The sequence below is a fragment of the Aulonocara stuartgranti genome, assembly GCF_965226115.1.
Source record: "Aulonocara stuartgranti genome assembly, chromosome: 3".
NCBI lineage: Eukaryota > Metazoa > Chordata > Actinopteri > Cichliformes > Cichlidae > Aulonocara > Aulonocara stuartgranti.
In genome coordinates this window covers 8,113,778-8,137,620 of record NC_138941.1, presented here as the reverse complement: position 1 = coordinate 8,137,620, position 23,843 = coordinate 8,113,778, and the positions used below count along the sequence as shown (strand labels likewise).

Below are 23,843 nucleotides of genomic sequence, written 5' to 3'. Positions count from 1 at the left end.
CCATTAGCAGCTAATGCTAATACTGTTTTCCCTTTCTTTATACAACTTGAGCAGCTATTGCTAAGAAGGCCACTTTTCTCTGCTAAGGATTTGTGTGACCATGATGGAAACTCTGATAAGCTAATGCTGCTAAGCTAATGCTGTTTATGGGCCCTGTTAGAATCAATATTTCATTCTCATTCTGTTGTTTGAGAACAATAACAGAAAAATGTGCACTTGAGAACAAATTTATTGTGAATTCAGCTGTGAATGTACAGTTTGTCATTATTTAAGCTTCCATTTCCAAATGTTAGCTGACACTTTATTAGGTACACTGGTATCTATATCAGGTACACCTGTGACCTAAATGTTCCTGCAAACAGACTCCTTGGAGACCCCTACATAAATATCCATGAACTATCCAGCTAGACTAGTGTGTCTGTCCCTGAAAATATTCCTGCATGTGTGATTGTTCATGTGTCATCTGCCCGAAACAAACAGGAAGTGAGTGAAAGACACAGGAAATGTTTCCAGCTCTTCCTCCTCTATCAGATTTTCTCTCCATACCTGAGAGTGTCCAGTCTCCAGCCTGGATCCTTCAGTCCAGCCGAGAGCAGCTTCATTCCTGAGGGACCTGGATGATTGTAGCTCAGGTCCAGCTCTCTCAGATGGGAGGGGTTGGAGCTCAGAGCTGAGGCCAGAGAAGTACAGCCTTCCTCTGTGATCAGACAGCCTGACAGACTGCAGACACACAAAACAACAATCTATCTGTCAACAGTTGTTTTCTCTTTGTCACAATAACATCTATCCATTTACATCCATCCATTGTAACTTTATTTATAAGTGACAATACCCAACAGACAACAACAGTCATCTGAAGCTGTTTAACAGTGTAAGGTAACCGCCTCCACTGTGAGCAGCACTTGGTGATGGTGGGAAGAAGAACTCCCTTTGACACAAAGATCCTCCCAGTGAAAACAGGCTCCAGGAGGAGCATCTACCATGACTGGTTGCAGGGTGAGGGGAAAGGGAAGAGATGAGCTCAGAGAGACAAGAACAAAACAGAGAGACAAAAGTTAAGGACATGCAGTAGTGACATATAAAAGCATCAGGAGTGAAAAGAGGGGAGAAGAAAGCAGAGCATCATGGGAAGTCCACCAACAGCCTGAGCCTATAGCAGCATAACTAAGGGATGGTTCAGGGTCACCTGATCCAGCTCGAACTATAAGCTTTATCAAAAAGGAAAGTTTGAAGCTGATCTTCAAAGTAGAGAGGGCGTCTGTCTCCTGAACTCAAACTGGGAGCTGCTTCCACACCCAGTCCAACATAGCCAGGCTTTCTTTGCTGCTTTGACAAAACCTCAAATCCCAGTCAGAGATGATGAGCATCATCACAGTGATGATCATTTCTCTGTAACCCAGGCTTTCTGCTTCAGGATCTGTGCACGCTCACAGAACAAGGAGACCTTTAAACATCATTTCACTAACTGGATGGACTGAGCTCAGCCTACAGATGAACTGGTGCCAGAGATCATAAAGAACATCAAACAGTCAAATTCAACACTTTAATGGAAATATGAGATTAATGCTGCAGACAATCATGAAGCTGCTGAATTCATGAACATCAAGAATGCAGCGAGTGGTAAAATAAAGATTTGACCTCAGTGTGCTCAGTGTTCCTGTCTATTCCTAACATATTCCTAACATGATAGCTGCACTTTAGAGCTCTAAAACTGGAACTGACACATGTTTAAACTCTACATGTTACTCAGTACATTCAGTTCTGACACTCGCCCACAGTCCAACAAAGGAAACATGGAGATCACATCAGTTTGTCACCAAAGTCTAATTATTAGGGCAACTTAACCTGTTATAATCTCGTTAACTCATTAACTGATTAACGTCAGCAATTATTTTAATCACAGTTTTTAAAATCATGATTATTGTGAAAGTGCTCACTGGCTCTGAATATAAAAGCCATGGGTCACAGGAGGGATGTTGATCAGTGCTGGCTTGAAATGGGCGTCATTATGCGTCTCAGCCAATGGGAGCATTGAGGGTGGGCCTAATACTACTGCAGCGCTCACATGACCCAGGACAGAGAGAAAGGGGCGGGGACAGAAACATGGAGACAGGTACAGATCTTTGACATGTTCATTTTAAACTGTTCCAGGAGGCAGTGTTGATACAACTAAAGTTATCTGTTGTTGAAGAAGTCGGTCTGAGGAACGTTCTTAGGATCAACAAATGACGGCATGTATGAGCCTCAAGACGCAGCGTCACAAGAAGAACACATGAGCTGTAGAAAAAGGAGAGACTACGAAAGCCACGGCGTTACAACATGAACCAGCTGTTGGTCTCTCTGGAGACTACTGGGCGTGGCTGGGTAACCATGGTTACCTGGGAGTTACAGAAACGTGCAGAACATGTGATTCATGTTGCACAGCAGTGGGACATTTGAAATAAAGTCAGCACACTCAGTACAGATAGTGCATCAAATATGATGCTGCTGCCAGACGTCTGCCTTTGAACACGTCCCTGCATCGCGCACAACACCAAGGTTGCCATGGCGATCACAGCTGACAGGGACAAAGCGCACAGCTGGAAGCCTGCAGGTATATTTAACATGATGTATTTCTCAGTGTCCTGTCTGTGTGTGAGAGACAAACAGCCTCTGTATGTGTGTGTAAATACAGCATGAATATGTAGAGGACATGTTTGTGGATATAAGTAAATGAAAGCTCTGCGTCATTTGAATCTTCTTGTTTCTGTTGCAGGTCTGTGACTGAACTTCTGGGAGGAGAAACGTTGGTTTCATGCTCTGTGATTCTGTGTTTTGTCATCTCTCTCAGGTGATGGACAGCTCAGGTGATGACCCCGCCTACGTGGTCAAATTCAAGTCTACATTCAGAACAGACCTGGAGACACGCAAGCAAAATGCCAACATTGTATATGTGAAAACTGCTGCTGGAGCCAGATTCAAGGAGCTCAAGTGTTTACCCAGATCTTACTGAACTTACTGCAGGAACAGAGGGTTGTTGGAGGGAAACCTGTGGAAGCAACAACATCCGAGCCACCAGAGAAGAAGTTGGCCCTGTTGGTGCTTCATCAGAGTGTGAACAGGAGGAAGACTCAGCTGAGAACAGTGTGGTGGATACAGAGCAGAGCCCACCATCAGTACAGAGGCCTGTCCATTAGAGTGCTGCTCCAACATGCAGCACATGTACTTGGCCACAGCTGCAACATCTGTACCTGTGAAAGCTTCTTCTCTGTTGCTGCTCATATTGTGCAGAAGAAGAGAGTTTCTTTATCATCAGAAAATGTCAATGAGCTTGTGAGTCTTAGCAGCTGGCTCGGTGCAGAGGAGGAAGAACATGTCAGTCAGAGGAAGATAAATGCAGTTCATGTTGTCAACTCAACCTGGACTGTTGAAAGAGTTTTTCTTTGTCTGGTTTCTGACTGAGATTCTCCAAAGGAAATCCAGCACAAACACACACTTCACACACTCAAAGTCCTGCACAGTAAATGAGCTGATGAGCGTTTGTGCTGCTGCCTGATAACAGAACAATAGTTCTGCTGCTTCCTGTTCTGCAAACACACATTTATAAATGTTCACTTGCTGTTGATCAAAGGTATGTTGGTGGCTCTGGACGCTGAGGGAACTTTGTAAAAAACTAGATCAAATGTTAACGTCCTGGCAGAGGCAAAGAACTTTGATTTGATATTTGATTAGATTCATGTTTCAGCTCAGACTGACAGAAATATTTGAACTGCTGCTGTGTTAAAGGGAACACTGCTGTTAGAAAGCACCTGATCTGTTTCTGCACACTGAATGTTGCACTTCTCATACTGCAGTACTATTAAAATAAGTACACAATGCACTACTTTTGAACTCATGATTGAATGTTGCTGTAACAAAGCCATTAATGTGATTCAAAGTGTTCATGGTTTCCCAGCACAACAAATGATTGCACAAGTGTGACTGATCCACTTTCTAATGTGTGTGTAGCCCACACTGTGTGTCACTGTGTCACAGGTGAGTCTGTGTGTCCAGGTTCTATGAGGACAACAGGATATAGTGACTGAGTCCAGCAGCTTAAAGTCTGACTCCATCCTCCATTTAAATAACTCACAGCAACAACTGAATAGCTTTGCCTTTGTGTAGCTGACACTTCATTTTAATGTCCTTCTATTCTGGTTCATCTGGTCTCAGTTTCTATAAGCACACAGGTTTCATCAGGACTCTATGACCTCAGTAATCTTTGCTGGGCCTTAATGCTCTGAACAAAGCTGCACATCACAAGACTAAATAGAAATGAATCAGTCTTTCATTCTCACTGCTGTTTGACTTCAGCTCTCAATGTCCCACCATAACCCATGGAAAGAATTACTGTCCATCCAGGCTGCTGAACATGAAGCTGAAGAAGGTGGAGTATTGTGAGGGCTGATGGAGATGATGATGAGGAATCCAGGAGCAGTGGGTGGATGGCAGCATCAGCATGAAGGATCAGTGTGAGAACACATCATCATCCACAAAGGAAACCAGTCTGAGTGTCTGACGCTCTTGTTAGAAAGACGCAGTCCCAGCAGTTAGCTTGTCTGCTAGTTAGCTGAGAGCTAACTCACTTGTACATTGAATACCAAACTGTGTAAACCAGGGGTGTCAAACATATGGCCCGTGGGCCAAATCCAGCCCTTGAGATAATTTCATATGTCAAATATTGATGAATTTTCAGGCTTGCTGATAATCAATGTGAGCACGGCTGAGGTTTTATTCTGATGAGCAAACCATGTGGCCAAACACTTTAAGAGACAGACTGGGATCATACCATTATGTGAAAGAGGACATGTCCCATAGACAGCAAGGGTAGTGGTAGAGACCAGTACACAGAGAAATGGGAGCTGTACTGAAATGCAAGCGTGTCAGGAAAGAGTGAAAAGGCAAAATGAGCAGCATCTGGCTGCATTTCAGTGATATTGGAGACCACAAAGCTGAGTGCAATATTTATACAGGAGATATACAGGAGACGCTGAGAGTAGAACTGATAAAATTAGGAGCTGGCTAAAGTGAGACCCATTTTTATTTCCACCCATTTTCCACTGTGGAGGACAAAAGGTTTCAAACTGGTCCAGGTCTTAAACCTCACGTGTTCTTCCTAATAGCAGTAAATGGATAGAAATAAGGCTTTTATGAAAACACTGAATAAAACTTGCTGCCTTTAAAAAGACTAAATGTACAGTTCAGTATTGAATACTACATAAAATAAACTATATATAAAGTGTGTCTGAATGGCAGAGATGCAGAAATATGTGCATGTAGCACAGAGCCACGGCTCAGTGTCTGAATGAGTCTCACAGACCTGAATGTGCTGTTGAAGCCATTTATAATTATAACGTAATTCTTTACTCGTTTGATCTGCTCCTTACCACAAGCCACCAGACGTAGAAGGTTTTGGACTTTTAACTATATTTTCTGAAGTTTTACAACTTTTCTTACTGTTAAAAACCTCGTTATGGCCATTCATGCTGTACAAAGTAATTAGACATGTGTGGTATCTACAGAAACGTCAGAATCTCAGCTAAAAGTTCACAAAACCATCTCAACAACCACCAAACAGCTGAAACAGCAGGTGAACAGATCACACAAAAAAGATGTAAACACAAATCCCCCTGATCATCTGTTTTTTAAACATGAAGCGTCGTTTTGGACGTTCATTTACTGCTGGTTCAGTGAATTTTGGTTGGACAGTGATGAAACCTGCAGCCTCAGAATCTGTGAGAAGTCTGCTTTCAGCATAAGAGTATGTTGCCCTTCAAAACACCTCCACTTCTCCTCTTATTAGAGGACTGCCTTATTATTAATCTGCTAATTCTGTCAGTTGATGAAAGAAAAATGCTTGATCTCACCTGAGAGTTTCCAGTGTACAGTGTGGACTCTTCAGTCCTTCAGACAGAAGCTTCACGCCTGAATCCTTCAGGTTAATGTTACTCAGGTCCAGCTGTCTCAGATTAGAGGTCTGAGAGCTGAGACCTGAGGCCAGAGCTTCACAGCTTCTCTCTGACAGGTCACAGTGACTCAGTCTGAAAAATAACAGATAAACAATTACAAAAATAAAACACTTATGTTGAAGCGTAATGAGATACTATTATATTTAGCAATATTTCATCTTGTTTTGTCAGGAAACTGAGCACTGATGCAGAGCAACATGTGGAGAGAATCAGAGGAGAAGAAGTGAAGAGAGAACAGCAGTAAAACAACACTGAATTGTTCAGTGTGCTTTTGATATCAACAAAATGTGTCAAACTTCTTTATTTTGTATTTGTTTTAGTAGAATTGATGATTATCACTTAGATAACAACCACAGGCCAGGTCTAAATTGCACTTTGGTGACAGTTACACCCAGAAATATTTCAGAAACGTGGACAATTTGTGCTCCATTGTATTCAGTATTGAACAAACTGAGTACCGATGACCACTTAATATTTTTGATATTTTATTTGAGTGTTCCACCTGATCTGTGTTAACTAGAATAAACATTTAAAAGCTAAAGCTATGATCACATATGTACTCACAGAGCTTTGTTGGAGGCTTTGACCACTGGCAGCAGCCTCAGAAGAGCCTTTTTAAAGGCTCATGTTCTCACTTAGATCACTTTATAGCTGTATATCTCAAATTTCTGTAAAGTTATTTATTTCATATTCTGTATAGTTTTTCATATTTATATCCTGTTCATAGCCTGTACATAGCTTGTACTCACTACAGCCTGTACATACTTAGTTATAGAATATTCACAACATACTTCATACCGTGTACATTATAACATACCATAATAGACCCATTTCTGTAATATACTTACATATCTATACTATTGCTAATATATATTGTAATATATCTATATCACTAAAGCACTTCTGGATGGATGCAAACTGCATTTCGTTGCCCTGTACCTGTGCATGTGCAATGACAATAAAGTTGAATTCTATTCTAATTCTATTCTATTTATTTCTACTTACATTTCATTCTGGGAAAAATGGGGATTACTTTGAAAACAGGAACTATTTTCCCCCAAAATCAGCCCTGGATTAGTAAATCACTCCAACATGTTCTCAGGCAGAAGAAGCTGTCTTGTTATGAGGGAGAGAAGAAAAGCAGCTAAAATCAGGTGTAAAAGTAAAGCAGAGGATGAGCTGAATAAAGGACACTCAAGGCTGGCTTGGAAAGGAATGAAGTCCATGGTGGGGATGCAGAACAAGGAGCAAAGATGAATGTGATGCTGAATCAGCAGAAGACTTGGACTCATTGGATTCCAGCTTTTTTTTTATTGACATTTTAGAATCACTATACAATACCATCAACTTCAGCTATCTTTCAGTACATATATTTTTTTTTTCTATATTTAAACAACTAAAATATCCATACAATAAGAATGAAAGAAGAAGAAAAGAAAAAGAAGCAAAACAGGAAACAACATAAATAAAAAATACATAAGGAAAAAGAAAAAGGAAAGAAAAATAAATAAATAAATATAGGGAGTGTGTTTTTGTTTCCATTAATGTAACTAATTTTTCCTCTAGTCTTCTAGTAGTTAACAAAGTCAAAATCTAATGCAAAAGCAAAAACTAATTAGTCTGCCTTCCTCCATTACCACACATAAAGCTGTTAATCCTTTATATGTCCAATCTTTGAATCTGGTGTCCAATTTATTTGGAGCAAAATGTGTGTCATGTGCACACCACTTAAGAACTGCTATATCCTCTTCTAGTTTATATTCTTTTATTACTGTTTCCCAAATTTTAAAAGTCAACTTGATCCATGGATTTTCAATAGTTTTTATTAAATTTTGCAAGCTTCTGTCTGCTATAATAGCTTGTATGGGGATGGAGGTCAGACTCTCCTCAATAACTTTCCATTGAGCGTCATATGAAGGATTACATCAGCATATCATAGGCCTTAATTGTGCTGCCCAATAATATTCCCTAAGAGAAGGTAAGCCCCACCCCCTTTTCCTTTGTTAAGTTGTAGGGTTTTAAATCTAATTCGGGGCCTTTTTCCTTGCCATATGTATCTTGACAAAATTTTATCCCATTCATTAAACTGTTTCTGGTTAATTTCTATTGGTAATGTTTGAAATAAATATAATAATTTAGGAAGAATATTAATTTTAATTGAGTCTATTCTCGAATATAAACTTAAATATGGAATTAGATTCCATCTCGCTATATGTTCCTTAATTTTTTTTTGTATTGGTAAATAATTTCGTTCTAATAGTTCTGTAAGATCCTTAGGTATTATGACTCCTAGATATTTAAAGTACTCTGTTTGCCATGCTAATTGATACTTATTTTTAATTTCTTCTGATGGAATATAGTTGTACTTAAGCAATTGTGTTTTACTCATATTAACCCTATATCCAGATAGTCGACCAAAGTATTCAAATGATTGCATTAATTTAGGTAAAGAGTTTGATGGTTGACCCAAAAATATTAAAATATCATCTGCATAGCAGGCTAATTTATGCTCCTTTTCATGGATATTAATACCTTCTACTTCTTTATTTTGTCTTATATATTGAGCCAATGGTTCCAGATATAACACAAATAATAATGGTGAGCACGCACAGCCCTGCCTTGTTCCTCTTTGCTGCTTAATACTATTTGATAGGTAGCCATTAATTTTAATCCTTGCCGTAGGGTTATCATAAAGTGCCTGTATTGTCTTAATTATATTTTAGTGAAAGCCAAATGTATGCAAGACTCGGTAAAGAAAGTTCCAATTAACTGAATTGAATGCTATTTCTGCATCGATACTGATTACCATTGCTTCTATTTTATTCTTTTGAATATGATTAATAATTTGTAATGTCCGTCGTACATTATCTTGTATTTGGCGCTCTCGAATAAAACCTGTTTGATCATTATGAATTAGATTAGGTAAGAACTTTTCTAATCGTCGAGCCATGATAGATGTAAACAGCTTGTAATCTGTATTAAGAACACATATTGGTCTATATGACGCACATTCTAATTTATCCTTGTTTTCGTTTGGGATGGCAGAGATAATTGCTTCTTTCCAGCTAGAAGGTACTTGAGCCTTCTTTAGGATCCAATTCATTGTTAGAAGCATCACTGGTATTAATTCTTCTTTTAGCTCCTTGTACCATTCTGCCGTATATCCATCTGATCCTGGAGATTTATTTCTGTTAACTTTACTTATTGCTATTCTTAGTTCCTTTTCTGTTATATCTTCAATCAAAGTTTTATTCTGTTCTTCATTCAGTACTGGTAAATCAAGAGAATCTAAAAAACTGTTAATTTCAACTATACTACTCTCTGTGTTATTAGCATACAGTCTTATAAAATGTTTCAAATGCACTCTGAACTTCTATTGGTTTATTTTTTATTAGTTTTGTCACTGGATGTTTAATTTTGTGAACTGTATTATCTGCTATTTTCTTTTTTTAGTTTCCAGGCTAATACATTCATTGCTTTTGATCCTCCCTCATAATACCTTTGTTTAAGAAACATTAATTTTTTTTAAATTTCATATGTGGTCAAATCATTTATTTCATTTCTTGTTTTCCTAATTTCCTCCAATATATCCTGAGATGTTTTTCTTTCATGCCTTTTCTCTAATTCTTATTTTGTAGCTCTTCTAATTTCTTATTTCTCATCTTTTTCTTATAAGAGGATATTGCTATAATTTTCCCTCTCAGGACAGCTTTTAAGGCATCCCACAGTATAGGAGGAGACACCTCACCATTGTCATTAGTTTCCATATAGAAGTGAATCTCTTTCTTAATTTGTCCTTTAAAGTGAGGATCATTCAGTAAGCTTGAATTTAATTTCCAATTATTGAGTTTTGGTTGCACGTTTAAATCAACAGACAGGTATACTGGTGCATGATCGCTTAACTCTATTGTTCCAATTGCACAAGTGCTTATTTTATCTTTATTTTCCCCAAAAGTTATGAAATAATCTATTTGTTCTGTCCTCACTAAGCGTTGTCCTCGTGAACGTAGACTCAGCTATACAGACAGCTAAACACTCTCCTAATCAAAATCCAGGGAACAGGCCAATGTGTTGAGTTGGATGATTTAATAAGGAAAAAGTGTGAAACTGTTGACAAAACCAGAAATAAACCAATAAAAATGTTGCATCAACATACAGTATAACAAACACATATTCAAAAATATGAACGCAATATTTATCTGCTTAGTGAGTGCCCGAATAAAACATCAAATGAAATCACACTCATGATCAAAACGTTAAAGAAACCACATGGCAAGTGAGCTAGCTTAACCTTACTAGCTTAGGTTATATACATATTCAAATTAAATTCTAACTACAAACTATATCACGCCTTCACAACAAATAATAATGCACACAAGTTGTCTCAGTGATAACAAACAATATTACTCACAGATGATGCCGTTTATCAACTTGTGAAGGCATGGATGGCAACAGATTAACGGAGGTGAAACTGCCTCTGGCTAGATCTTACAGAGTAAAAAAAATACACAAAAACAACCACAAGAGGGCAAACTGCTGCAGAACAGAAAATGCCTAATGCCAGCACACTATTCTTGTGTATAACGAGTGCGGTGAGGAAAAATAAGTATAATCCCTTTGGTAGGGATGCAAGTCTCTCCATATATCAATTAGTCCCACCTCCTTCATCAATGTATTTATATTCTTAATTAATGTTTTAGTATTCTGTTCTTTTCTATTGGAAATATCTAGCTTTGGTTGTAGATGTATATTTAAATCTCCTCCGCAAATTAGGAAACCTACTGTCTCTGTTACCATCACATCTATAATTTTCTTAAAGAAATAAATATCGCTTCCAGGGGGTGCATATATATTTAACAACGTGACTGGGTTCCCCTCAATGTTTCCCCTTACCAACATATAACGTCCCTCTTTGTCACTTATCTCGGATATTTTTTCAAAGAGTAATTTGCTTGATAACAGGATAGCCACTCCTCTCCTTTGTCCAGTTTTATAGGAAGAGGAGAAACTGTTGTATAACCCATTCTTTTCAGTTTTTCATGCTCCTTACAGTCTAGATGGGTTTCCTGTAGATACACTATTTGTACTTGTTCTTTCTTCATTTTAGTTAAAATTTTATTACGTTTAATTGGATTCGACAGGCCATTTACATTATATGATATGATTTTTACCTTATCTTTAAGCATACCCTTACTATTTGAATTAGAGATGGACCGATCCGATATTACGTATCGGTATCGGTCCGATACTGACCTAAATTACTGGATCGGATATCGGAGAAAAATAAAAAATGTAATCCGATCCATTAAATATCACGAAAGCACCTCACAAAACTTGCAACACGCCGTAACTCACCTCAGAACGTTAGCACGTCGGAGCAGTATGCATCATGTGATAGAGCGGCTGTGGCATGCGGGACCTGTCGGTGGTCTGGATAGCATTTGGAGCTTCGCTAGCAACCCGGCATTTCATCTCCGACAAAGTTATCCCCGAGAGAAGTAAAGCAAGTGTGTAAGTCCATCTCTGAATGTTTGTAAAGCATTCCTGCGTTAAGCTTAACGAGCGACTGCCTCTCGCTCTCCGGCTGCTACTTCAATCGTGAAACTGCTTAATGATCAGCTGATCGGCTTTTCTGTCGCGAGTCCGTCTTTGTTTTTGGCCCACTTTGCACCAGAAAGAGGAAACCAGCGGCTGAACAACAGCAGCATGTTTAAGCTTGATAAGCTGTTGTTAGAATTTATTTAATATTACTTTCTACACCAGGATCGTTTTCTACGTAGCTGACGCTGGTAACTGTGCAGGGGCGGCTAAACTCTAGCAAAGTTTAGCCAGGGGGGGCCGATAGGGCATTAACTGGGAAAAGGGGGCACAAAGACATACTTTTCTTTCTTATTCTCATTTAAAATGTCTAGCTTTTAATAAATAATTATCTGACACACAAAGTTTTAATTTGATGTAAAATGAATAGAAGTCAATTACTGTATATAGTGACTATTAAGTCTAATATATATACCCTAGTAAGCTATAGTACTTTTTACTTTGGGAAGGTACCATCTGTGCAGTCTGCAATTTTGTTGAAGAAAGATGTTGAATCTATTTAATATTTCTTGAAAAATAATTGATTTCTGTGCATTTTTTTTCACACTGCATCAAATTAAGGTTGATTACGTCGATTAAGCATCATGGGGTGGCGCGTGAGGGGTGGTTCCCTATTTTTTATTTATTTATTTTTGTTGTTGCTGGGAGTTGGAACCCTATTAGTTAGGTTGCTTAATATTTACGCTAAGTACTCTTTAAAATACCAGAATAGGGAGGATGGTGTAGGTTTAAGTTTATTAGATTGATCAGTATTGCTGAACTATGAAATATTTTTTTGTATACAGGTATAACAGAATAGCTTTAGTGTAGTTGTTGTTTTAAACTTGAGTATGAACTTGCAGACTTGCAAAATGCAGCAAGATATTTTAAAAAACAGTTTTGTTGATTAAAAAACACTATATCGGATTCATATCGGTATCGGCAGATATCCAAATTTATGATATCGGTATCGGTATCGGACATAAAAAAGTGGTATCGTGCCATCTCTAATTTGAATATTATTAATGTGACAACGACATGTACCATCAGACCACTCCCTAAACATACATAAGCAAATGTTAATATTAACATTAAAGCTGTATAAAACAACAGCTACAGAAATAAGCTTTATTTGGTCAAAGAAAAAAAAAAAAAGACTTCTAACTGTGGGGTCCCCGATATGACCCTAAGTAAGCCCCGATAAAAGAGGGGCTTCGAGGGGGGCCTCTCTCACCTCTATGTGAGACAGGGCCTTCCTTAGCCAGCAGGCCAATGTCCATTCTACTAATAGCATAGGTAGCACGTCCGCCTATTTTCAATTTCTGCATTGCCACTTCAGTATATTATTTCGAGATACGAAGTCTTTACCAGTGTATATGGCTATAGCTTGATTCCAGCTTTGATATCATTGATTTCAATGAAGAGCTTTGTGATTGTAGCAAAGGGCTGGTAGCTCTGAGAGTCCCACTGATGAGGCGTTTGTGAAGGTTCGCAGTTATCTAAAGAGCTTAGAAAAAAAGGCATCTGGACTTCTTTAAGTTTTTTGAAGACGTTTCGCCTTTCACCTCTCATCCAAGAAGCTTCTTTATTTCTAGGGTCAAATGGTGGAGAGTCCCAGATTAGCCTGTGTACAAACAGACTTCAGCCATATGAGAGTGAGTGTGAGTGAATGAGAGCACACACAGGACACTCTGATCTCTGAATGTGTGTGACGCAGTGAAAAAGAGGATTGTACTGGATATACTGTGACTGACAAACAGAGTTTAAAGAGAAAGGTGTTTGGATTAAAATGGATTATGCTAAAGTGAACGTGCTAATGAAATCTGAACTGACTGAAATGTGAAGTGAAGATTATTCAGATGTAAAAGAGAGAAACTGATAATAAGGTGGTGCTGAAGATCAGTGAAGGGCATGTAAACACCTGATTGGTTGACTAGATATCAGATCGACAGTTTCACAGTTTTCCCTGTGGATTATAACTTTAAGAAGATGTGACATTCATCAAGGAATCCTGCTCTCCGGATTATTTCCATGAACACTGAGCTGGATCACATCTACAGTGCTGGAAGTGCCCGTCTCACCACCAACCTCTCTGTGCACATTCACTTTTCAACCCTTTGTGAGACACTAAAGGTGTAAATCTGAGTATTTATCTATGTTAGTGCGAACACCTCTAATACGTTGGTTTAGTTTTTCCAAGTCATATCTTCCCTTAGATCTGCGGTCCAGGCTCCTAAAATCATCCTAGTTTTACAAGCACTACAATCTAGAGGAGAGCTGCACTAACAGGTGTGACTGATGAGATCTGACCTGCAAGGATACTCATGTTTATGTATATCAGGACAAGCAGGGAAGACCTGGACATCAACTCTGTCAGGCTGCCTGAGTCCTCTCACCCACATCAGCTCAGAACTCTGCATTATCTACTGAGTCAGACTCAGAGGATCAGAAGTTCTACAAAGAGTAGAACCAGACTTCCTGTATAGAGGTGTGTGGGCCTACTGATCCACAGTGTCAGCACAACTTTCACATCATATTCATCTCAGCACAACTAAAACATGTGACTGACCTCAGAGTTTCAAATCGACATCGTGGATTCTCCAGAAGAACACACAGCTGCTTCACTTCTGAATCCTGCAGGTTGTTGTAGTCTACACTCAGGTCCAGCACTCTGGGATACGAGGGGTTGGACTTCAGCGCTGCTGCCAGATAATCACAGCTGATCTCTGACAAACCACAGTCCTTCAATCTGAATAAAAAATGAAAGATGTAAGTTTATTAGACAAGGTGTGAGCTTGAAATCATTCAGTGTTTCATCATCTGTTCAGAGCTGAAGAAGGTTCAGAATGTAGAAGTTTAGAAAATGGAAACTCCAAACAGCTGAAGCCAACAGGAAGCAGCTTCAAACAAACAAGAGAAAAAAATGAATTTTTCACATTGAAGTCGTACATTTATCATAAAGTTGTCAAGTTTTGCCGTGTGAAATAAAAAAAAACTGAACAGGAATCCTCAGAGTTGAACCCTCTGCACAGAGGTTCAGGTTCCTCTTCAGGTCCCAAAGTGCAGAACAACAAGGTTTCAAACAGCTTCGTTCCAGCAGCATCAGCCACAGAAATGCAGAGATAATTCTTTGGATCTCTTGGTTGTGTTGTATGATGCTGTGTTTGCATATCTGGTGTCTGTGTTGCTTTGTGAGGACGGATCATTTACTGCAGCTCCAGATAAACAGAGCTGGACCTGAACCTGGTAGCTTCACTTAGAAGACACTTGTGACGGGAACGTCAGGTCAAAAAAGTGCCCCTCCGACAGCCAAACCCATCTGTTCTCTGATTGGATAGTTACATTTGTGATTGACATGACATTGACCAATCAGATGAAAGGAAGAAAAATAGGGTCAAAATTCGTACTTGTAACTTGCAGGGTTTTTTTTGGCTAAGTCCACACACAAATCTTTTTTACACACACACAAATCTTTTTTACACATACAAATCCTGATTTACAAGTACAAAATATTTATGACCACATTTTGAGCCCATACAAATGTTCTGCAGACGAGTCCATGCGCTCACAACAAAGCTCAGTGTGGACGACGCTGTGCACGCTCCAATGCTGATTGGTTAGAAAGTGGGCGGGAACAGGGAAGAGAGCGACAGCAGTGTTCAGCACAAACACGAACGATCAAAGAAGAAGAACATGACAAGCTCAGATGGAGGCTGCAGTGGACACTTTTCATTGTTTTAACATTCGCTTTCGCTTCAGCTTCACCAACAACAGCACAAGCAGAGCAGCCCACTGACTGCGTGGCCGTGACGGCGCCCCCTGGTGACTGTAAACCACTACAACATGTAGACGGCCGTCTGCTGCTCATTTCTTTGCCACCATCACAGGAGCTCTTTATCATGTTCTACACTCTCATTGGTTCTTTGTGTGCTTGTTTTTTAGAACAGTAGTCATTGTGATTGTTCAAAGAAGACAGTCAGCTGTGACTAAATGTAGCTCCTACAGCAGTGATGGGAATAACTACTGAAGCTAATCCAGTATCAAAGCTCAGGAATCAGCAGCTCCCACCTCGTTTTCTTTGAACAACTATTTTTAGCTGCTGTGTTTTTGTGTTTCTGCGGACCTCAGACATCCTGCTGCTCTGGAGAACTGAAGCTCTAAAGGCTTCAGCCTTTATCTCCAAGAAACAAAGCTGATCATGGAGACCCAGCAGGTCAGCTGATCTGTGGACAGCACCAGCATCTTTAAGTAAGTCTGAGAGGTGAGCAGTCTTTGGAAGCCTTTACTGTCTGATAGTCTCAGAGCAGGATTTGGATCATTATTTGGCTTTTCTTCTATTATTATGTTTAGTTTCTGCTTCACAGATATTCTCTGAGATGTTCTCTGAAATGTTTCCCACTGTTGGACAAACTTTCACAGTTTCTTCATAAAGGAGATCTCCTGTGCAGTCCATCTGTGATAATATGTTAAACACTGAATTATGATTCATATCTGAATGTACTGACTGTTAATTACTGATGAGAACATAATCAGTAAATATAAATATGTTTGAGTTTGGCTTTGATGAATCAGAATAAAAGTAATAAAATAATGATTTTAGAGACAGGCCTAACTCAGGCCAGCTGACAGCCTGTGTACAAACAGACTTCAGCCATATGAGAGTGAGTGTGAGTGAATGAGAGCACACACAGGACACTCTGATCTCTGAATGTGTGTGACGCAGTGAAAAAGAGGATTGTACTGGATATACTGTGACTGACAGAGTTTAAAGAGAAAGGTGTTTGGATTAAAATGGATTATGCTAAAGTGAACGTGCTAATGAAATCTGAACTGACTGAAATGTGAAGTGAAGATAATTCAGATGTAAAAGAGAGAAACTGATAATAAGGTGGGGCTGGAGATCAGTGAAGGGCATGTAAACACCTGACTGGTTGAGTAGATATCAGATCGACAATTTCACAGTTTTCCCTGTGGATTATAACTTTAAGAAGATGTGACATTCATCAAGGAATCCTGCTCTCCGGATTATTTCCATGAACACTGAGCTGGATCACATCTACAGTGCTGGAAGTGCCCGTCTCACCACCAACCTCTCTGTGCACATTCACTTTTCAACCCTTTGTGAGACACTAAAGGTGTAAATCTGAGTATTTATCTATGTTAGTGCGAACACCTCTAATAGGTTGGTTTAGTCTTTCCAAGTCATATCTTCCCTTAGATCTGCGGTCCAGGCTCCTAAAATCATCCTAGTTTTACAAGCACTACAATCTAGAGAGCTGCACTACCAGGTGTGACTGATGAGATCTGACCTGCAAGGATACTCATGTTTATGTGTATCAGGACAAGCAGGGAAGACCTGGACATCAACTCTGTCAGGCTGCCTGAGTCCTCTCACCCACATCAGCTCAGAACTCTGCATTATCTACTGAGTCAGACTCAGAGGATCAGAAGTTCTACAAAGAGTAGAACCAGACTTCCTGTATAGAGGTGTGTGGGCCTACTGATCCACAGTGTCAGCACAACTTTCACATCATATTCATCTCAGCACAACTAAAACATGTGACTGACCTCAGAGTTTCAAATCGACATCGTGGATTCTCCAGAAGAACACACAGCTGCTTCACTCCTGAATAATGCAGGTTGTTGCAGTCTACACTCAGGTCCAGCACTCTGGGATACGAGGGGTTGGACTTCAGCGCTGCTGCCAGATAATCACAGCTGATCTCTGACAAACCACAGTCCTTCAATCTGAATAAAAAATGAAAGATGTAAGTTTATTAGGCAAAGTGCTTGAAATCATTCAGTGTTTCATCATCTGTTCAGAGCTGAAGAAGGTTCAGAATGTAGAAGTTTAGAAAATGGAAACTCCAAACAGCTGAAGCCAACAGGAAGCAGCTTCAAACAAACAAGAGAAAAAAATGAATTTTTCACATTGAAGTCGTACATTTATCATAAAGTTGTCAAGTTTTGCCGTGTGAAATAACAAAACTGAACAGGAATCCTCAGAGTTGAACCCTCTGCACAGAGGTTCAGGTTCCTCTTCAGGTCCCAAAGTGCAGAACAACAAGGTTTCAAACAGCTTCGTTCCAGCAGCATCAGCCACAGAAATGCAGAGATAATTCTTTGGATCTCTTGGTTGTGTTGTATGATGCTGTGTTTGCATATCTGGTGTCTGTGTTGCTTTGTGAGGACGGATCATTTACTGCAGCTCCAGATAAACAGAGCTGGACCTGAACCTGGTAGCTTCACTTAGAAGACACTTGTGACGGGAACGTCAGGTCAAAAAAGTGCCCCTCCGACAGCCAAACCCATCTGTTCTCTGATTGGATAGTTACATTTGTGATTGACATGACATTGACCAATCAGATGAAAGGAAGAAAAATAGGGTCAAAATTCGTACTTGTAACTTGCAGGGGTTTTTTTGGCTAAGTCCACACACAAATCTTTTTTTTTACACACACACAAATCTTTTTTACACACACACACACACAAATCTTTTTTACACATACAACGTTTTTTTCACGCACACACAAATTCTTTTTACACATACAAATCCTGATTTACAAGTACAAAATATTTATGACCACATTTTGAGCCCATACAAATGTTCTGCAGACGAGTCCATGCGCTCACAACAAAGCTCAGTGTGGACGACGCTGTGCACGCTCCAATGCTGATTGGTTAGAAAGTGGGCGGGAACAGGGAAGAGAGCGACAGCAGTGTTCAGCACAAACACGAAGGACCAAAGAAGAAGAACATGACAAGCTCAGATGGAGGCTGCAGTGGACACTTTTCATTCTTTTAACATTCGCTTTCACTTCAGCTTCACCAACAACAGCACAAGCAGAGCAGCCCACTGACTGCGTGGCCGTGACGGCGCCCCCTGGTGACTGTAAACCACTACAACACGTAGACGGCCGTCTGCTGCTCATTTCTTTACCACCATCACAGGAGCTCTTTATCATGTTCTACACTCTCATTGGTTCTTTGTGTGCTTGTTTTTTAGAACAGTAGTCATTGTGATTGTTCAAAGAAGACAGTCAGCTGTGACTAAATGTAGCTCCTACAGCAGTGATTGGAATAACTACTGAAGCTAATCCAGTATCAAAGCTCAGGAATCAGCAGCTCCCACCTCGTTTTCTTTGAACAACTATTTTTAGCTGCTGTGTTTTTGTGTTTCTGCGGACCTCAGACATCCTGCTGCTCTGGAGAACTGAAGCTCTAAAGGCTTCAGCCTTTATCTCCAAGAAACAAAGCTGATCATGGAGACCCAGCAGGTCAGCTGATCTGTGGACAGCACCAGCATCTTTAAGTAAGTCTGAGAGGTGAGCAGTCTTTGGAAGCCTTTACTGTCTGATAGTCTCAGAGCAGGATTTGGATCATTATTTGGCTTTTCTTCTATTATTATGTTTAGTTTCTGCTTCACAGATATTCTCTGAGATGTTCTCTGAAATGTTTCCCACTGTTGGACAAACTTTCACAGTTTCTTCATAAAGGAGATCTCCTGTGCAGTCCATCTGTGATAATATGTTAAACACTGAATTATGATTCATATCTGAATGTACTGACTGTTAATTATTGATGAGAACATAATCAGTAAATATAAATATGTTTGAGTTTGGCTTTGATGAATCAGAATAAAAGTAATAAAATAATGATTTTAGAGACAGGCCTAACTCAGGCCAGCTGACAGCCTGTGTACAAACAGACTTCAGCCATATGAGAGTGAGTGTGAGTGAATGAGAGCACACACAGGACACTCTGATCTCTGAATGTGTGTGACGCAGTGAAAAAGAGGATTGTACTGGATATACTGTGACTGACAAACAGAGTTTAAAGAGAAAGGTGTTTGGATTAAAATGGATTATGCTAAAGTGAACGTGCTAATGAAATCTGAACTGACTGAAATGTGAAGTGAAGATAATTCAGATGTAAAAAAGAGAGAAACTGATAATAAGGTGGGGCTGAAGATCAGTGAAGGGCATGTAAACACCTGATTGGTTGACTAGATATCAGATCGACAGTTTCACAGTCTTCCCTGTGGATTATAACTTTAAGAAAATGTGACATTCATCAAGGAATCCTGCTCTCCGGATTATTTCCATGAACACTGAGCTGGAACACATCTACAGTGCTGGAAGTGCCCGTCTCACCACCAACCTCCCTGTGCACATTCACTTTTCAACCCTTTGTGAGACACTAAAGGTGTAAATCTGAGTATTTATCTATGTTAGTGCGAACACCTCTAATAGGTTGGTTTAGTCTTTCCAAGTCATATCTTCCCTTAGATCTGCGGTCCAGGCTCCTAAAATCATCCTAGTTTTACAAGCACTACAATCTAGAGGAGAGCTGCACTAACAGGTGTGACTGATGAGATCTGACCTGCAAGGATACTCATGTTTATGTGTATCAGGACAAGCAGGGAAGACCTGGACATCAACTCTGTCAGGCTGCCTGAGTCCTCTCACCCACATCAGCTCATCAACTCTAAACAGGAATGAGCAGCTCATTTCAAAATAAAAGGTTGGAATTGTAAAGAAAACAAACAGAGCTCATAAACTGAAACTGATTTCATTTTTCAGCTGGAACATTTTAGTTGTTCCTTTTTCAATACATACATAATTATATTTACAGTAAGTCTTATCAATCCCCTTTTCCCTGCCAGTCACCGCTAATGTTTCATGTGTCTGAGCGAACACACAAACTCCCTGAGCGTCCCTTGGACCACTGTGAGCAACAGCAGACGTGTGCACTGTGGTCACGCCAGCATCTTATCCATCCAAGTTACACGGTTTATTAAAGTAATCAAATGACAGCATTTACATTTATGTTAGACTACTTTTAATTAACTGCTTTAGCCCACTTACAATGAAAATTAAAAACAACCTTGTTCATGACCTGTAGCATGTTAACACTATATGAAGTAAAAATAACTTGAACTCCAATTTTGAAAACACAACTTTATTTTTTCTATTTTTATAAAGCTCTGACTTGTATTATGAGTCTGTGGTCTGGGAGAGAGTCTGTAACTCTGTCTGCAAAATACAGGATATAATGACCAATGTTGGACAATTAATTATATAGTTACTTCTTCAAAAAAGTTATTGAGTTTTGCAAACAACAAAGTTTGTTGCAATAAATACTGAATACTATCGTTGTTATAAACAACAATACTATTCAGGAAGAAAACCAAACATTGCAGATATTTTATCATAACTCTGGTTTTACGCGGCCGATCAACACAATTTAAAAACTGGTATAAAGTCCTCACTTTGTCCGTCAGTTGCTCCGTCTGTCCTGCTCACATCTCCAATGGTTGTACACGTTGTCATTAACGTGGCTTCACCTCATCATCAGCCACTTTGCTCGCTATAACACCATTGTCGGCACATAAGGACGCTGTCATAGCCTGTCAGCGACGTTGATTAGCTGCGTATATACGAATGTGAATCGCATCATTGGCTGGACTACGGGATAAGGTGGCATCGTTCTAATCCCATATGGGAGCAGCCAGTCACTGACTAACACTGCAAAACAGAATTGTTAAAGATTTAATTTTAATTTCAATTGAGATTTGATTTTTTTTTTGTGTGCAACACAGATTTTCTGTGTGCAGAGACGTGCCAGCAGCGCGCAGTTGCACGACCGCAGCTTAGAGGGAACATTGGGCACCACCACAGTTCACTTCAACAAAACTTTACTTCAGATTTGTTTTCATGTTTTGATCCAGTGATGAGAGCCGTTTCCCCCATGTCCAGTCCTTGTACTAAGCTAGGCTAAACATGTCCAGGGCCTGTCTCTGTGCAGCTTTTAATCTGATGTTAATAAGGTAGAAATGGAGGAAGAAGAAAATGACTTCATCAATCAACATGCAGCTACCAACCCAAATGGTGAGGTGGTGGTTAGTTATTACTGTGGTTTATGATCCCCTACATTATCCTACATTCAAATATATTCTCCAGCTACAATAGTGTTTGTGTTCCTAAAAGGATTTCATGAACGTGTTATTGTTCATGTCACATCTGTATGAAACAAAGAGGAAGTGAGGTTTATCCTTCATGATCACAAACTGTTCCAGCATGTAAACCTGAGATCTGTGTGGAGCAGCTGACCTGTACGATGTGCTCAACACAAACATTATTTACCATCAGTTACTGTGTGACTGAACCACGTGGGTGTATGAAACATCGCTTTCAGTTTTAATAGCACATGGCAACATTCAGACGTGAATCTATACAGTAACACTTTGATTTGTTACAGTGAGGAGACTGTTGAAGGAACGATGAGGGGAAACTGTAACAGCAGCAACAGAAACCAGGAGACAAAGCTGAGGTCTGGGTTCCTCTATGCTACACACAGCCTCCTGCTCCTGGACTTTAGAAAACACATAAATGTCTCCAAGTACACTTACTTCAGAAACTCTATTAAACTCATTACAAGTTTACTTCAGCTTTAAATTACTCACAACATCAGCACACATGAGTAAACAAAGTAACTCACAGCTACTGTTCACGTTTAGTCATCTTTAATACAAATATACCTCATTATTATGAATCTCACAGCTACCTGCTCATTGAACTGAACAATAATTCTGTTTGACCATTAAAACAAAATATGTGACTGTAAAAAATGTTCAGACAGTAATTAAGAATCTCCTAAGCAATCCAAAGACAAAGAAAAGTTCACCTGCCAATTCTATAAAGCTTGGTTGTTTGTACAATAATATCATTTAATGATATGTTTGGATCCTGACCTGAGAGTTTCCAGAGTACAATGTGGACTCTGCAGTGCAGCAAACAGAAGCTTCACCCCTGAATCCCACAGGTCATTGTTACTCAGGTCCAGCTCTTTCAGACTAGAGGACTGGGAGTTGAGAACTGAGGACAGAGCATCACAGCTTCTCTCTGAGAGGTTACAGCCACTCAGTCTGGAAGAAAACAAACACAAATTAAATAAATCAGTCAAATGAAACATTTTTAATGCCAGCATGCAATACAATTATTGGTTAACTAAATAGCTTCATTAAAACACAACTCTTCTTCTATAGCAGCACTTACTCCTTGTAACCTCCACCTGCTCCACCTTCTGAGTCAGACGACATGAAAACAAACTGTAAATCTAGTAGAAACATGATTGGAAATCTTCTCTGATCCATTTGTACATTTAGAGCCTGATCCTGAAATATAGCAGCATGGACATTCACAGCAGCAAAGGGTTCTTGCTGATCTGAGCTGGCTTGGCCCTGGCTTATTGAAGATTAAAGAAAGTGGAATCAGCTGTTCAAACCCCCACAAGGCTGCCCGCTGTGACTGAAACAATGGGACGGGTCGTGACTTCTCAAAATGGGCTCATTGAACGCAGCACGGATAAGATCTTGAAGAAGCTCATGGCGGTCATGAGTTCTCAGACTTTGTTCTTTGAGCGCAAAACCAATAACCTCTCGGAGAAGCTCGTGGCTCTCCAACGGGAGATTGAGAGACGAGTGACGGACTGTTAGATCAGCTGTGAAATTGACATGCAGTTGTTCGCACCAAAGAAAGCCACCATCAGCTCATGCGGCTAACATACCGGCGCCAGCTGTGGTCTCAAGGCTGGAGCTGAACAAATCTCACCCTGATAACAGACGGTGTTTAGACTGTTCCTTCCCATCCTAAGCATGCTTATCCCCTCCCGGTGCAGACGGTGGGTCGAGGGGACCAGCGCAAATGCTGCAGGCCCGGATGCGCTGTCTACACCGGCTGTCTCTCACCTTTTACCCATCCCTGTTGCTCGTCATGTGTTTCTATGGCGCATTAAGAGTTTTCATGTGCTCTGCACTAAGGTCATTTTTTTTGTCTGTTCTCAAACTGATCTCCCTGTTGGAGCTCAGTCTGGGAGGAGTTCTTTTTTCTCCTCATCTTTCCTGATGTTGTGCATTTTCTGCTGTTTGGTTCCGGGTCGCTGCTCTAGCGGCTGACCGGCCAGCTACCTAGCCTGACCCGTCTCCCCAATGTGATGTTTGTGTATTGTATGTACGGTTGGAAAGCTCAGTATCCTAACTGCCCCTTGAAAATAAATACAGTGTTCTGAATCTGAATCTGAAAAGATTACAGAAGACGACTCTGTTCAGTAAATATTACGCTCATACTGTCAAGAAATACCAAAGGTAGGTAAAACTCTGGTTGTTGCAGCCATTCAGTATGACATGCTTTGTACTGTCCTGCTGCAGTTTGTGACACCTGGTTGATGAGTTGTGAAGGATGATGAAACAAACACTTCACTCAATGTTTGTCTTCTAAA

The 23,843-nt window shown here is 39.9% G+C and overlaps 1 protein-coding gene across 1 annotated transcript in view; it reads right to left on the bottom strand.

Moving 5' to 3' along the window:
- LOC309702393 (NACHT, LRR and PYD domains-containing protein 3-like) overlaps positions 1–23,843 on the bottom strand; it is a 200,764-nt gene that overhangs the window by 5,294 nt on the left and 171,627 nt on the right. Inside the window, exons 8-11 of the mRNA XM_082527110.1 lie at positions 22,318–22,491; positions 14,134–14,313; positions 5,886–6,059; positions 547–720 (exon numbers count right to left, since the gene is read on the bottom strand). Of these exons, the coding sequence (XP_082383236.1) occupies positions 547–720; positions 5,886–6,059; positions 14,134–14,313; positions 22,318–22,491 (702 nt within the window). The remainder of the gene's footprint in view (positions 1–546; positions 721–5,885; positions 6,060–14,133; positions 14,314–22,317; positions 22,492–23,843) is intronic.